We start from the raw sequence: 16566 nt of genomic DNA, 5'->3' as shown, positions 1-16566 counted from the left end.
ACCAAATGGGCCATCCAAGCACCAACGGTCCTTCCAGAACTTTATTCTATCTCCTTTGCCAACCTTAAAGACTGAATAGGAATAGGAATTCTGTTTTTTGAGTTCAGATGTAATTCTTTTCGTTCTTTTTTCGGTGTTTGTCGACATCCTTGTGGCGTTGGAATGGTTTAGCTCCCCCCTTGTAGGTTAATTTTATTTTATTTTTCTGTTGATGAAATTCCTGTTATTGATCAGAAAAAAGGGGGAAAATCCCCTCTCAGGAGCGGGAGGACATCACCCATTTCTGTTCCCAGTTTATCTGGGGTCCTGGGAGCGGGAGGACAGTATACAAACTTAACTACTGTCATTTTCTGCACTCAGCGGTTGCTGTAAGATTCAAACCTCCATTGTTACATTTATGAGCATTAGATTTTACCATTGCACCAAGAAATGGCCCCCGAGACATGTAGATGGTCTAAAAGACAAACCCCTTGGCTTAACATGAGATCTCCTAAAAAAAAAAAAAAACTAAAACCAATGCATTGAAGGGTAAAAGTAAAAACAAGAGCCTGCTAACTTTGTTGATCACTGCCTTAAGAGGTTTTGTGATGTAGGATGGGGTAGGGGTCCTACAAATTTCAAATCTGGTGGACAGCTTTGCAGGGTGAAGGTGCTTTGGCTGATTGAGGATGAAGAATATGGAACAAAAGGTAGGGAAGGGTAGGGAAAGCTTTACAAACCTTGTATAGGTTTCCCTACTTTTCCCTTCCTTTCCCTACTTTTTCCTTCAAACCAAACATAGCCTTAGGGTAAACAACAGAGAAATAGATTGCTTGGAAAAAACAAGTGAGAGAAGAAAATAATGAGAAAATTGATGGCAGCAACCAAAATTCACTAAATCAAACTTTATTTCATCAAACCAACTCTTTTTATATTGCAATTACAATGACTATTTACAGACAACTTATGAACTTGAATGTCCCTTCACAGACTCTGAATTGGATTAAGAAACTGACACAAATCAACTTCTAGTTGCTTTACAACTAAGAAAAATCCAATAGTAACCCTTAATAACACTTTCTTATTCCTGCTATAACTAACTTAAAGTGAAGACACCAGAATTTACTAAAAATAGTAAATAGATGTTTTACTATAAATAGTAATTATGGGATTCCTATAATATAAACAGAAAATCCTGAAAGTTACCATACGTAGTATTTTTTAAATAGCCACAAGTTTCTAGAAAAATTAAAACCATATTCTTAAGACAACTACAACTAGAAAATAAATTTTTAATATTCAGAAAATACCAATATCCTACCACCCAAAAATTTTGAAATTGGTGAAGGAATGCGAAACTAATTTATATCTACCATTCTACATTATTTTGTCATTTTTTCCCTAGAGAATTCTTGCATTTACAGTCAAAAGGTGGCAATGGAAATCAATCTCCATGAAGGCACAAACTCTGACAATTACCCAAGTCACCATACAACCAGCATTGAAGAACTTCCATCAGGCTACTTGGCGTGACCAATGATAGCAAAGAGCTCTAGTTTCTAACCTGCACTTTTAAGAGGCTTGCAGACTAAATTCCTATGTTAGGGGACCAGATCCCTTCAAAGGATAACCCATTAATCTACCAAAACAATCTTGAAATTTAGAAACCTTACTAAACAGATTTTTAAGGGTCTCTACAGCTATAGGATAATCAATAAATCATGGTAAAGCCATCAATATACAAACACCTTATCTAGAAGAAAAGGAAGCAAGTAGATTTATCAAAAACATGGCAAATATCTCTTTATAACTATCAGAGTTTCTATAACAAATGCTACATGCAAATAAAGGCAAATCTGATGTAGTCAAATGTTTTTGCAGGAAATAGCATATATTATGGGATCTTAAAAAATGAGTAACAGAGAAGTTTGGGGCAAGCAATGGTGGGAAGACTTACATGTGCAAGTTATTCAAATTAAGAAATTATTTTGAGTTCATCAGCATCCCAACAATTTAATTGATCTGCTGCAATCTTCAGACGATCAAATGAAAACTGTATTTTGTGTTTTTCTTCAAGTGTATTGCCCATTTCATTTGAAGACTGCATTAACCATATAGAATAAAATAGTCAATGACTTTACTCAATGTATTTGACATCAATTGATAATTAAAGAACATGGCAATCCTTCAAAGTTCTCGATTCATCATTCCCATACTATTATGGTGTATATACCTGGATAATAAGTTTTTTGAATCAGTAACTGTGCTTTTCTTTAATTAATAGAGAGCAGATGAGAACCACAGATTCCAATTTAACTTGCAAGAGTAAGACAGCAATTCAATGAAGACAGTGGCTGACTACAACAAAAGAATAGATTGTAAACAGTTACAAGTTCAGTTTTTCAAAAGGCCCAGGCATCCCCAATTCCAAGTCACTCTTTTTGATTCCCATCCTTGCTGGATTATCTGCCAAGCTCTTGGCAGACCTGCAAATCCAGATGAACGGGCAATTCAGGTTGGAAGGTACAGCTATTTCTTCTCTAAACAAAGATCAAAGAAATCAAGGTCCCTTAGCTTTTGATTGCAACCAACCTATTACCAATTGATAGTCTCTCTCAACAAAATCCTGTTCCAGCCAATGTTCTTCACAAGTTCCCGTCCTTGTAGTGGAGCTAGAATTCAACCCTTAACAAGTTACCAACCCCAGCTGGGCTTGAATAACTCATTAAAAAGTTACCATCATGACCTCTTGCCTTTTCCACTACACCTGCTTGTACTCGGTTCCAAAGAAAACTATCATCAAAACGAAGCTCAATGTGTCTTTGTGCAGATGCTGTCCATGGTTCAGATATTGCTCGTCTTGGAGTAAAGCTAGCACAGTACTCCAGCCTCTTACTACCAAATCAACTGCAAATAAATTCATCTTTAGTGTTTCACCCAGTGTGCAACACAGACCATGCAAATGTCAATAATGCTTCTATATGTTGGCTTTTGTTTTAAAAAAATCTGGAATTCCATTCACACCAAATATAGCACAAAACGGTTGCCCTCCTGCAATGCTGAAAACTTCCCTCTTCTAGTGTAATAGAGAAGTAATGAAGAGATTGATAAAATAGCTTCAAACCTTTGTTATGAAAGGACACTTAAGAAGGAGATTACTTGCACAATCTCCACTCTTCAAGCAAAGAAGCACATATTGGGAGTGTAAGTACATGTAGTTTACCATTGGACTGATTACAGTGAGGATCTTGATAGCACAAAGGTAATCACGATACGAGCTGTGCTGAACATTACATTTGCCGTTAAAATCACTGAAAGCTTTGCGACCATTCCCGATATGGGATCTTGAGCAAGCATAAAAGGGGATAGAATTAGAAACGTACAAGAATCTTAGCGGATATGAAAACCCTAATCCTAAAAGATCCTCATCGGACGTGGAAAAACCTCGATAGACACTTCAGCAAATCATGAATACCTTCCTGAAAGAGGAAGAGCACTTCCTCAACACCTCCTTTAAACCCTAATAACACAACTATAAAAAGAGGATGACCCTCATAGATAGGAGGGAGAACAACTCTCCCCCATGTTAGACACTACCATATAACCACAACCCTAGGGTTTCTTAGGGATCTCTCTCCTCCTCCCGACTGTTCTATGCAACCATTCCTCTCCATCTTCTTCTCTCTTCATGGCATTCCCCCTGGACCTTCGGAAACTTGACCAACCGATAGAATTCCATGGTTATTACAAGGAGAAAGGGACCATTTAATCATCCACTGAAGAGAGTCACATGTATTGATTATCCTCCAAAAGGCTTCCCAAAATAATACTTCGACTTTTGCAGTAGGACCCACCCAAAGAGTTCTCATCGGAAATGGGTTGAACAATCAGCAAAGAACTTTAGAGAAGGAAGAACAAGAAAACAAGCCTAGGGTATTAGGGGTCCAAAATCTTTGATAAAAAATAGAGGAAGAAACATAACTAGATAATTTCGTGCTCATAGCTTCAATATACCATAATGCATGACAGGAAAAAAATAATAATAACTGTGTATTGAATTGCACCAGAAGAGTATTACAATAAACCAGTCTGATGATCTGATCTCATTCATCAAGTTTGAAGTTAGTGATCAATAATTAAAATCTCGATAAGAAGACATTTTAGACACCAAAACCCATGGGAAACTGGAATTAGTGTTCAAAAGCCAACAGGTTTCACCAGAACTATGCTCCATGCAAATGGGTTATATTTGTACCAGTAGCATGTGAAATAATCTGGTATTGTGTATAGCATGTCAATAATCCATTAGGTAGCTTCATGCCAATTTCCCCTGCAACTAGTTGTAAGACAGTGGGTTCATAAAAGTACATTAACCCACTTGAACCAGCAAGAACCCGAGTCAAACCGGACCGGACCAGATCTATTCATCAATTGATTAAGAGCCATTTGCATCAATTTAGTGTTAGAACATTCTAGAATATCAATTACAGGGCAAAATAGGCAAAGACAAAACATAAGAAAATTCTAGAATGCGGGAGATCCAAAAACATTATAAATAAGGGCCCCATAGCCAAATGGGGGCCCATGAATAACAACACAATAGATCCATATTATGGAAAAGAAACCCATATTCTCTCTCCTTTCTAATCTCTCTCTCCTCACTCTCCTGCCTGTAAGTCGATGGGATAAGGTTAGTCTGAAAGCTCTAAAGTTGGGATTTGAACACTAAGGATCAAAGAGAGCAGAAAGGGATCTGATCCGTAAGCTCAGGATTGGGGAATTAGGAAAAAAGATCCTTAGCACAGAGCTTGGTTCCCTATTTATAGGAAAGAATCACCACGCAATGGGATGAAACCCTTCCAGAATCTTCTATGCCCTTAATAAACAAGCGGGAGGCAAATCCCATGTTTTTCTCAAGGGCACATGTCCTGGGGACTGCAAGACGGTTATACCATGCTCTTGGGAACCATATGGAAAGTACCAGGTACCATTATGTACAATTTCCCTAACCTCTGCAACATGTCATGATCTAAAGTTCCAAACGCCCCATGGCATCTTGGACCTCATGCTAAGCAGGCTCTCTAAGGGCATACTGAGGTGAGGTATTCCTTACACGAGATTGCACACTACTCGGAAGATAAAATTGTGAGACCTTAGATCTCTCTAGTCTCATCCTTCCTTACACGAGATCACACACTCATCCTACCTTAGTGATATTGCACTTGCCTTATCTTATTGATGAAATGTCATGATCTCTAACAATCATTGTGAGATCCCCATAAGGAGCTTGCTACGTTTAGTGAGATCGCTTACATTCTGTATTCATGAGATGTTATTTCGAGCCTGCTATTGCCATATGCTTATCCACTCTCACACTGCCACTTACCCTACGAATTTCCCTTCTCTCTCCTTCGATCTCGCACTACCACTGCCTTGGACATTCGGAGGCTTGACCTTCACTTGGGCCACTTACCCTACGAATTTCCCCTCTCCTTCGATCTCACACTACTATTGCCTTGGACCTTCGAAGGCTTGGCCTTCACTTGGGCACAGTTAATCAGCTTACACTAGTAAAAATAAATAAAATTAAGCTGCTAAAGGTGCAAAGATTCAAAGACTGGCTTAGGAGAATATATTTAGTGGGTCACTTGCCTTTATCATTACATTGATTAATAATAGCATATTGGCTACTTTCCAAGTCTAAAGGTAGAAATCAAAAAGATGATGGTAATTGCCTATTCAAGTCATCCACATCGAAGAAAAGCAAGACCATTGTTTAAACAACTTCATGCTTGAACTTATAAAAAAAAAACTAAGAAATAAAACATCTTAATGCTTGAAGAACAGCAGCATACCTGTAAGCGCATTTTCTGCAAAATGCGTGTAATCTCTCCCTTACATGAAGAGAGTCTTCGTCGGATTTTTATATCCTGGTACATGTACAAGAGGATGGACACAACTGCAACAATCCTACTTGATAGATCAAGTGTATGTTGGGTATCATGATTACAAGCAAGTGATGAATTATCCTCACCAATTGATGATCCCATCAAATCCAAAACAAGATTTAAGAGCTTATCACTTCTATCAAACAGAAAAAAGCATGGCACGAGATAATACTGGCATATGCTTATCTGATTGGAGTCTGTAACTTCATCACCATTTTCTGGAATGTACTGCATGAAATTTGAAAATAGAAGAATCAAATAAGCATATTCTATTTTTGCCAATATATGACCAAAAAGAAACATATGGACAAGAAACAGAGAAAAGATGAGATGCCAAGAGCAATTGATTTAACTAGCATTGAAGTACCATGCAGGATATGACAACAGAAACAAGCTTAAGTATAGCTTTAAGAGAAAAATCCCATATGTTCATTCCAGAACATCCATATTTATCAAAAGAAAATAATAAATTAGTTAATCATCACAAGGAAGAGTACAACTATATAAGAAGAAAATCAGCATGTGACAATATTAGGCAGTAGAATTGAGAAGTACCAAGTAAGCATTCTGAAATGGTTAAGGTTAAAGAATGGTAAAGCAACTTGTTGTAATGCAGGAAGGCCCATAAATCCAACCCAATGCCCAAAGACTAGCTATCTACTTTAGGTCATAGGCATTCCCTTTTGGGGCCAATCCCTCACTTAAGGCCAATGAGCCTCATGGCTCAGCCCATGTTTGAGCCCAATCTTAGAATCAAAACAGAAGATACAGGTTTTTTCTTTTTTTTGATAAATAAGACACAAGAATATTTGTAGAATGAACTAGAATATATTTTGTGTTGTGCTTTTATTTATTCATCTTGCCTGCAACAGATGTGGACAACTGGATTGAGAGTATTATTTGGGAGGGAGGCTTTTGTGCAACTCTCCTCAGAACCATAACGACATGGGAGGGGAAGGGGGGGGGGGGCTAGGAATATAGAGAAAAGGTTGGAGGAGAGGGATCCAGCAGGACAAGACACTGATAGGACAGACATTACTGGATGGATTGAGATTGAACCTGGAAGAGCTCAGAGAAAGGGAGCAACAATCAAGAACTAGAAAAAGGAGAATGGAGGCGGAATTACTAACCTCCTCAGTGTGCAATATTAAAGAAACATATTTGAAAAGAATACACAAAGGAGTGGCTTGAATTGAATAAAGAAAAGAAGGATGACAAGGGAATAGCAAGAAATGAAACTAATAAGTTGGGATATTAGGAGTTTAGATTGCAGGAGGAAAAGAAGAACCATAAGGCTCAGTTTAGGAGTCCAAATACAAATGTGTAGAACGCAAAACCTTGTATTTTGTATTATTTTGTATGTGTAGTGAGAATGGGTTGAATGGGCCTTAGTGTTCTTTATTTCTTTTAAGTAGTATTTAAAAGTTATGTTTCTTAGTTATAGGCCTTCTTTTATTTTCTTTAATTATTTCATTAGTGCTGGCCGCCCCATTAAGGGCATCCAAGTAATTGTACTCAGACTTAGAATTATTAATAAAAGTGGTGAAAGGGGGCTAGAGAGGTTCAAATTCTTCTTTTCTCTCTGCCCTTCTTTTCTTCTTCCACAACTTATTGCTGAAACTTCTTTCTCTTTCTCTCTTTTCTTGCATTATCTGAACTATTGTAGGTGTAATTTTCAACTTGGTATCAGAGCGGATTCTCACTTTCGACCTTTTCTCCTTTCTTTGCCCATACATAGTGTGTATGAAGAACTGATCGGTTGATCAATAAAACAACTTACACAGCCTAGTTAGGAAGGTTTTTGGAGAGTTTTGTGGAGGTTTTTCATCCTTAGTTGAAGCCTAGGGCAGGTTCTTGGAGATTTTTTCCAAAAAACCCTAGAAAACTAGAAAAACCTTGTTATAGGTCGTAGAGATAGTTTGAACCAGGTGCTTGGGGATCAGAGGTAAGCCTTTTGATTTCTATTAGGGGCGGTTTTGGTTGGATTGGATTCTGGAACCTCTGGAAGGGGTGGTTAAAGTTTCTCTCTTTCTCCCCATCCCGTAGGACCCTACGAAACCCTAATTTTGGGTGGGTTGAAAGGTTCTTCTTTGCTTAGAACACTAAATCTAGCCTAGTAAAGCCCTAATTTGATTTTCGTTTGCATCCGTTTACTCAATGGAGCAAATTAGAGGAGAGACCAAATATTCCGTAGATTTCGAGTTTGGACATGGGGGGTTAGTGGAGAATCTTTTAGGGGCTATGACTACTGTGAAGCTAGATGGGACCAATTATTTAGTTTGGTCTCAATCTATTAAGATACATGTATGTAGTAGAGGAAAATGGGGTTATATTACCAGGAGCAAGAAGAAACTGGAGGAGAAGGATCCTCCCTATGAAAGGTGGATGCAAGAAAACTACACGATAGTGGGTTGGTTGGTGAATTCTATGCAACCACAAATTAGTCAGCATTACTTGTGGATTAAACTACAAAAGAAGCGTGGGATAGTGTCACAGAGACCTATTCCCAAAAGCTTAATGTTGCTCGGGCCTACAAACTGAAGCATGATGTCAACAATCTTAGATAGGGGGAGAAGCCCTTAGCAGTCTACTTCTCTATGATGAAATCTTTGGCAAGAGATTGATCTGATGGAGACTGTTGTTTGGGTGTTGCACAAAGGATGCAGAAACATATAGGAGGTTGGTGGAGAGAAATCGGGTCTTTGGATTCCTCACTGGACTCAACTCAGAGTGTGATATTGTGAGGCATAATGTTTTAGCAAAGGATGAGGTGGCTTTGTCTCAGGCATATGTTATGGTGAGCAGTGAGGAGATCAGAAGACAGGTTCAGTCTGTTGAGCCGCAGGTTGATCACTATGTTAATGTTGGGATGAAGCTGAAGGTTAGCACTGGAAGAAAGATGTTATCTGTGAATACTGCAAGAAGCCTAAACACACTAAAGACACATGTTGGAAGTTGCATATAGAGCTCGTTCCTGCCAGAGTCAAGAAAGAAAATGGTGGAAAAAGGGTTGAAACTGGAAAAGGTGGAAATGCAAATGTAGAGCCACCTCTTCACAAGGTAAACAAGGATAAGGTGGAGAGAAGTCAGTGGGAGAACAACTTACAGCCGCCAGGGCTCAATATGAGAAGTATGCCAAATCATCAATCACTTGGAGTCCACTGCTACAACCCCTTTAGAGACTATTCCTTCCTCTACATATGCTCACTCAGGTATTTGTGCCATTACACATCATGCTTCTGTCTCAAGTACTCAAAAAACCTTTTGGATAATTGATTCTGGTGCTTCTGACCATATGACCAGTGTCACAATTATTCACCTCTTACCAACTTCTTTCTAGCTGAGACAAGATATCCCTTGTTGATGGCTCCCTAGCCCCTATCACAGGAATGGGAGACATTAAGACCTCTAATGCCTTGACCTTATCACTTGTTCTTCATGTACCTAAACTTAATACCAATTTGCTTTCAATTAGTAATTTGACTAAATCCATGAATTGCAGTGTGACCATTTTTTTCCTTCATATAGTGTTTTTCAGGACATGGAATCTAAGAAGGTGATTGGGAGTGCCCATGAAGCAAATGGGATCTATCTATTAAATATGCCTGAGCAGAGCCAAGTACAACCTAAGAGAATTGCATTTGTTTTAGAGTCCACTAGTCGTATTATGTTATGTCATAATCATTTGGGTCATTTGCCATTTTCTTCATTGAGTCAGTTGTTTCCGAAGTTATTTAAAGGAATTAGTCTATTGAGTCTTCATTGTGAGTCATGTGAGTTATCAAAGCATTGTAAGAACACTTATCCTTCAAGTAATAAAAGATCAACTATTCCTTTTAATATTGTTTACTCTGATATGTGGGGGCCTTACCATTTACCATGTCTGGGTGGGTATAAATATTTCATTCTGTTTATTGATGATTTTTCACGATATACTTGGATTTACCTTATGCACTCTCGGGCTGAAGTGCCTAAACTTGTGCAACAATTCCATGAACACATACTCAGTTTAATACCTGCATCAAAATATTCCGTTCAGACAATGCTAAGGAATATTTTGAGAATGACCTTACCTCCTATTTTGAGAGGTTTGGGGTTATTCATTAGAGTTCTTGTGCCCGCACTCCACAATAGAGGTAGAGGTAGGTTTAGGGTGAGTTGGGAGGTGGTGACTAGGAGCAAAAACCTTACATTCTTACGGTCTATCATTGTCTACAATGGGGAGGACCGTTAAGGGCAAGACACAGTAGTGGAAATTGGCAGACAAGGTGATTTACAGTGGATGCGCCATCGAGATCGAACAAAACCATGCTCCTTGAGTCACTCCACAAAGAGACCAAACCCCATATTCAAAAGAGAGAGATGTGAAGAAGAGGTTGGGGTGGACGAAGGATGGGATCGCTGCAGGGAGAATAGTGAAGACTCGGATGATAGCTGAGTCGTTGGTACCAGTATTGGTAGTGTGAAGGATGATGGAGATTATGATTAAGTTGATATGGGTGGAGAACATTGTAGGCCTATTCCAGGGGACATAGAAGAGTAGAGGAGGAGCATTCCAGACAGCCAGGAAGGCTCAACGGGCAATGAGAGGAGTCCCGGGAGTCTTGAAGTGGGGCGACAAAGTCTTACGAGAATAACCCATCTCCAAGGCTTCAGATTGTGCAAGGCGCAAATAAAGAGGTAAATCAGGAGAACCTTAAGCAGCGCAAGAATACATCAACAAGGGGTAAACAACGGGGAGAGATGACAGATTGCCAAATAGTCCAAAGGACATAAATGCTTCCCCAACCAATCCATGGAGACAAATAATTACCAACTCTCAAAACTAGTAAGGGAGGCTGAGAATTTTTGCCCGGATTCAACTCCATCCCTCAAGACAAACCCAGGTAACTGAGTAAATTCAGCTTTTGTTACTGACACGTTTTTTGTGTCCAATCTTCTAGATTTTGATCCCATTCCAAGTTCTGCAGCCCTAGTATGTCAAGCCAACAAAGGCGGTGGGTGCTCTAAGATTGCGGAGAGGGTGATGAAGGACCAAGGGGGGGAGTTGATACTTGATAGGGAGGGTAATAGGAATGAGAAGGTGTGGGAAATTATTGAAGGAATATTTAGTGAAGTGGAACAAAATGTGTTGTGGATGAAGGATATGAATGAGATCATAGGGGAGGGGTCAATTGAGAGGAGAGTGGGAAAGGAGAGGAGAAATGAAAGGGAAATGGCAAAAAGGACATTAGTGGAGGGAGACAGGAAAAAGGATTCAATAGCAGAATTTGTAGGGAAGCTGGGATGTAGAATGGAGAACTTGGATGCCTTGAAAGGTAACCTACAAAAGAAAAAGGAGATCAAAGTGGAGAAAAAAAAACTGAGTGAAATTGAGAGATTAAAAAGGGATGTGGAAGGTGATAAGAAAAGAAAAGGGGGGAAGTAGTGGGTAGGTGAAGAAGGGAACTAAGAAAGAGATGATAATGAAGATACTTAGCTGGAGTGTGAGGGGTATAAGAAGTGCAAGGAAAAGAGCAACGATTAAAGAGGTTTGACCCGAACATTGTATTAATACAGGAATCCAAAAGAATGGAATTTGATAATAGATGGGCAATGAGTGTATGGAAAGCCAAGGGATAAGCTGGGTGGCTGCCCCATCATGGGGAGTCTTTACAATGGCTTACTATCAAGACTGTTGGGGATATCGTGAAAGGTGACCTATTGCTAGTGTTTGAGGAATTTTATAGAAGAGGTGTGGTTAACCCGAGTCTGAACTCCACTTTCTTAGCATTGGTTCCAAAAAACAAAGATGCATCCCATCCAAAGAACTTTAGGCCAATCAGTCTGGTAAATAGCTTGTATAAGATCTTAGCAAAGGTTTTGTCTTTGAGGATGAAGGAAGTTTTGCCAGTAATAATCTCTCCAAATCAATGAGCTTTTGTGAGTGGAAGACAAATTACTGATCAAATCCTGATTGCCAATGAAAGTGTGGAGAATTTAAGGACAAGAAGAAGGGAGTGGTTTGTAAGCTAGATTTGGAAAAGGCTTATGACTTGGTGGAATTGTCGTTCTTGATAAAAGTTATGACCAAATTTGGATTTGGGACTAGATGGTGTAAATGGATCTTGGGGCGTGTTCGGAACTGTCGTTATTCTGTGCTAGTGAATGGGACAGTGGTGGGGCTTCTTTCCAGCCGTTAGGGGAATAAGATAGGAGGACCCCCTATCTCCCTTTCTATTCACTCTAGTTGCTAATGTCCTGGGGAGACTGATAGAGTAGATTCTAGGGGCCTCTTAAGAGGTTGGAGACTTGAGAGGGAGGAAATTCCCCTTACCCACTTACAATTTGCAGATGACACAATTTTGTTCTGTGAAGGAGGGAACTTGAGGTACATCAGGAACATGAAATTGATGATACAACTCTTTGAACAAATGTCCAACCTAAAGGTGAATTTTGAGAAAAGTTGTGTAGTGGGTGTGAATTTGGAGGAGGCAGGGAAAGAGCAAAATTGCATCCAACCCAAAGAAAGAGAGTTTCTAGGTTGTGACGTTTCAAGATGGCCATTGAATTATCTAGGGATGCCTTGGGTGATAAGCCAAAGAAAGAGAGTTTCTAGAATCCAGTGGTGGAAAGATTTGAAAAGAGACTTGCCTCTTGGAAGAAGAATTACCTTTCCCTTGGAGGGAGGATTACACTGGTTAAGGCTACTTTAGCCAACTTACCCATTTATTTCCTTTCAGTGTTAAAAATCCCAGCAAAGGTAGCTAACAGATTGGAGAAGATGATGAGAGATTTCCTATGGGAGCCGGGAGAGGACAAAAGGGACCATAGGGTGAGTTGGGAGGTGATGACTAGGAGAAAAAACCTAGGTGGCTTGGGGCTTGGGAACATCAAGAAAAGGAATTTGGCTATTCTGGAGAAATGATTGTGGACCCAATAGAAAAGGAGAGACTATGGGCTAAAGAAATAGTAAGCATACATGGGCTGGAGCAAAATGGATGGGATGTTGGGATCCAAGCTAGGACCACAAGCGCGTCACCTTGGAAAGCCATTCATGATCTACTTCTAACTTTCTCCCCTCTCATCAGGTATGATTTGAACTCAGGTAACTCCATAAAATTCTGGGAACAAACATGGGTGGAGAATGCCTCTCTTAAGGATCTATTTCCTTCCTTGTATGGCCTTTCTGACTTAAAACATGAGCTAGTTTCTTCCTTCTTTACCCCCTCATCTTCCTCTTCTAGGTTTGGGTGGAATTTGGGCTTGAGAAGGTCTATGAGAGATTCAAACTTGGATAGTATTTCGTGTCTCCTTGGTATCCTTGTTAATGTTTTCTTGGACCCTGCTAAGTTGGATTCTATAATTTGGACCCCCAACCCCACTGGCTCGTTTTCCTGTGCCTCTTTTTTCAAAGTCTTAAGTCAGTCCCCCAGTCTTGTTGCCCCTCCCTTCCCAGTTAATGAGGTTTGGTGTAGACCAATTCCCCCTAGGGTTGGTAGTTTTTGCTAGGAAGTTTTTCTGGAAAGAATCAATATTGGTGATCTGCTCCAAAAGAAGAGACCCAAGATATGTTTATCCCCTCACAAGTGTGTTCCCTGTAAAGCGGATGGGGAGACTGATTTTCACCTATTGGTGTCTTGCCAGTTTGCAAAGTCCATTTGGGTGTGGGCTTTATCCCTCTTTGGGTGTAGGTGGAATCCTCCATCAAACTTGCAAAGTCTTTTTTCTCCTTTCTTTAGGTGTCAAATGAAAAGGGGAAGGACCATGTGGAGATGTTTGAGGGCTGCAGTATGTTGGGCTCTGTGGGAGGAAAGAAACTCCAAGATCTTCTCTTAAGTAAAGAGAGGCAATAAAGAACCGAGAGAATTTGATCCATTTAAGGGTAGTATAGTGGCTGAAATCTTCAGAGCTGTTAACAGACTTCATAGTGGATGATTTGTTGAGGAAGTGGGGCAAGACTGCTAAATGCACCCGGACCAAAACAGTACTGAGTGTGTCTTGGACACCCCCACTGGCTGGTCTCTTAAATCTAAATTTTGATGGGATTAGTTGGAGGAATCCTGGACAGTCGGGGATTGGGGATGTGTTTAGGGATGAGAATGGGTTTGTTTCAGCCCTGTTCTCAGGCCCATTTGGAGTGGGTGACTTTCTCAGGGCTGAGATCATTGCAGTTTTGAAAGGAGTCCAAATGGCAAAGGAGATGAGTACAAGAAAACTCATAATTGAAGGGGACTCGGAGGTGGTGGTAGGGTGGTTGAATAAAGAAACTAGCAGGTTATGGATGTACAATAATGAGGGGAGGAAATTTGGGTGGCTGGTTCAAGAGATGGAAGTCAAGATCAGTTGGGTGAAAAGATTAGCTGCTAACTCTTTTGCTGAAGGGTTGGCAAAGAAAGGGGTCGAGAGGGAGTCAATGTTTTGGGCACAAGTGTAATTCTTTCCTTTTTCTGTTCTTGGGAGCTCAAGCTCTAGTTGGAAGATAAGAAAGTTTATCTTCCCCCAAGCAATTATTTATGTGATCAATTAATGAAATGTTAGTGATAAAAAAAAATGATGGATGAATTTTAGCTGATAGGGGAGTGTTTCAGAGATTACTGGGGAAACTTCTTTATCTATGTATGACTCATCCAGACATTTCATATGTTGTGAGTGTCATCATCCAATTCATGCATGCTCCCAAAGACGCATATATGGCTGCTGCAGAAAGGGTGTTATGCTACCTTAAGGGAACCCTTGGGAAGGGTATATTATTTGCTAAACATGGACACATGAAGGAAGAAGCATATACAGATGCTGATTGGGCAAGAAATGTGAATGACAAGAGATCCACATCGGGATATTGTGCTATGATAGCCAAAAATATTGTTTCCTGGAGAAGCAAAAGCAATCAGCGGTTGCTAGATCTTCAACTGAGGTAGAGTATAGAGCTATGGCCCATGGTGTTTCTAAGTTGTTATGGCTTAGATCTCTCCTTAATGAGATGGGTGTTTCATGTGACGAGCCACTATTGTTGTATTGTGATAACCAAGCTGCTATTAACATTGCTCACAACCCAATTCAACATGATAGAACTAAGCACATTGAGGTAGACAGACACTTTATACGGGACAGAGTGGCTTCAGAAGAGGTGTGTCTACCTTTCATTGCATCGAAGAGCAGCTAGCAAATTTTCTAACTCAGGGAGTCCCAAAGGCAAAGCTTCGACATTATGTAAGCAAGCTGGGCATGATTGACATCTATGCTCAGATTGAGGGGGAGTGTAGTGAGAATGGGCCAAATGGGCCTAAGTGTTCTTTATTTCTTTTAAGTAGTATTTAAAAGTTATGTTTCTTAGTTATGGGCCTTCTTTTATTTTCTTTAATTATTTCTTTAGTGCTGGCTGCCCATTAAGGGCATCCAAGTAATTGTACTCAGAATTATTAATAGAAGTGATGAAAGGGGGCTAGAGAGAGAGGTTCGAATTCTTCTTTCCTCTCCCCTTTTCTTCTTCCACAACCTATTGCTGAAACTTCTTTCTTCTTCTTTCTCTTTCTCTCTTTCTTCTTTTCTTACATTATCTGAATTACCATAGGTGTAATTTCCAACTGTATGTTTTTGTATTGTACATATTTGTATTTGTACTCTTTCCAAACTAAGCCTAAAAGACTTTCTCAGGAGCACAAGATGATGTCATGCTCCAAGAAACAAAATTGGAAGAAACAGGTAATAGAAAGCATAGGTGAACAAAAATAGGTGCCTCTTAGAGGACTTGTACAATGAAAGGATTCCTCCTATGTAATCTATAGGGGTTAGGAGTGGCCACGAGTCGAGATTCTCACGAGTTATTCGAGCTCAGCTCGACTCGGTTTAAATCGAGCTTTGAGCCGAGCTCAAGTCCGATATACAGGCTTGTTTGCTAATCGAGCCGAGTTCAAGCCCATTGAAGCTTGGCTCGTAAGGCTCGCAAGCCTAATCAAGCCTAGTATAATAAATAGATAATTTTTATTGTATATAATATTATATATATATAATATTTTTATTTTCTATAATAGTTTATACTTTTTATATGTACAATTATTTTAGAAAAAGCTTGGCTTGCAGTTGACCTCAAGCTCGAACTTGTGAGATTTTGAACTGAGTCGAGCTCGAGCTCAAGTATCTAGCTCCAACCGAGCGCAAGCTCGAGCCAAACAATATTTCTGCAAGCCGAGCTCAAATAGCCAAGTAACCAGCTCGACTTAGCTCGAATCCACCCTTAATAGGGGTTTACTCCTATTTGTCATGTGCACCTGCTTGTGTACCTCTTTTTCGTTTTAATGAGATTCAGTTAACTTGTCTAAAAAAAAAAAGAAAGCATGTGTGAAGAAATAAAAGAATGAATCCATTACCATCAATGGATCTTTAGGGGGAATTATAACAATATAGGAAGACAGCATATTTGAAATTTTAGAGGAACTGGCAGGTGCTTCTCTTTGTTGATAAGACATAAGAACAAAGAAGACGGGTTTGTATGGATTTTAACCAACATTTATGGACCTACCTCCTACATGAGAGGCCTATGGGAGGAGCCTTAGGTTTTTTTTTTGTTTTTTGTTTTTTGAAGATCAATGAAGAAAAAATTTTCATTCAATCAAACAGGAAGATACAATGTTCTGGTGACAAGGAGTCACCCCATCGC

General features: G+C 39.6%; 1 protein-coding gene across 11 annotated transcripts in view; it reads right to left on the bottom strand.

The window, feature by feature from the left end:
* Nucleotides 1–16566, bottom strand: part of LOC148854042 (ARM repeat superfamily protein) — a 50343-nt gene that overhangs the window by 5098 nt on the left and 28679 nt on the right. For 10 of the 11 annotated variants that reach the window (XM_088984077.1, XM_088984080.1, XM_088984075.1 and 7 more), the window contains 2 exons: nt 5835–6155; nt 1937–2080 (listed from right to left, as the gene is read on the bottom strand). In XM_088984077.1, the coding sequence (XP_088840203.1) occupies nt 1955–2080; nt 5835–6155 (447 nt within the window). In that variant the 3' untranslated portion in view covers nt 1937–1954. Of the gene's footprint in view, nt 1–1936; nt 2081–2212; nt 2466–2571; nt 2887–5834; nt 6156–16566 lie in introns of all 11 variants that reach the window. The other variant, XR_016112829.1, reaches the window with a different exon arrangement.

The sequence above is a fragment of the Nelumbo lutea genome, chromosome 4, assembly GCF_056320005.1.
Source record: "Nelumbo lutea isolate HS-2025 chromosome 4, American lotus-T2T, whole genome shotgun sequence".
Classification (NCBI taxonomy): domain Eukaryota; kingdom Viridiplantae; phylum Streptophyta; class Magnoliopsida; order Proteales; family Nelumbonaceae; genus Nelumbo; species Nelumbo lutea.
This window is presented reverse-complemented; position numbering and strand designations above follow the sequence as displayed.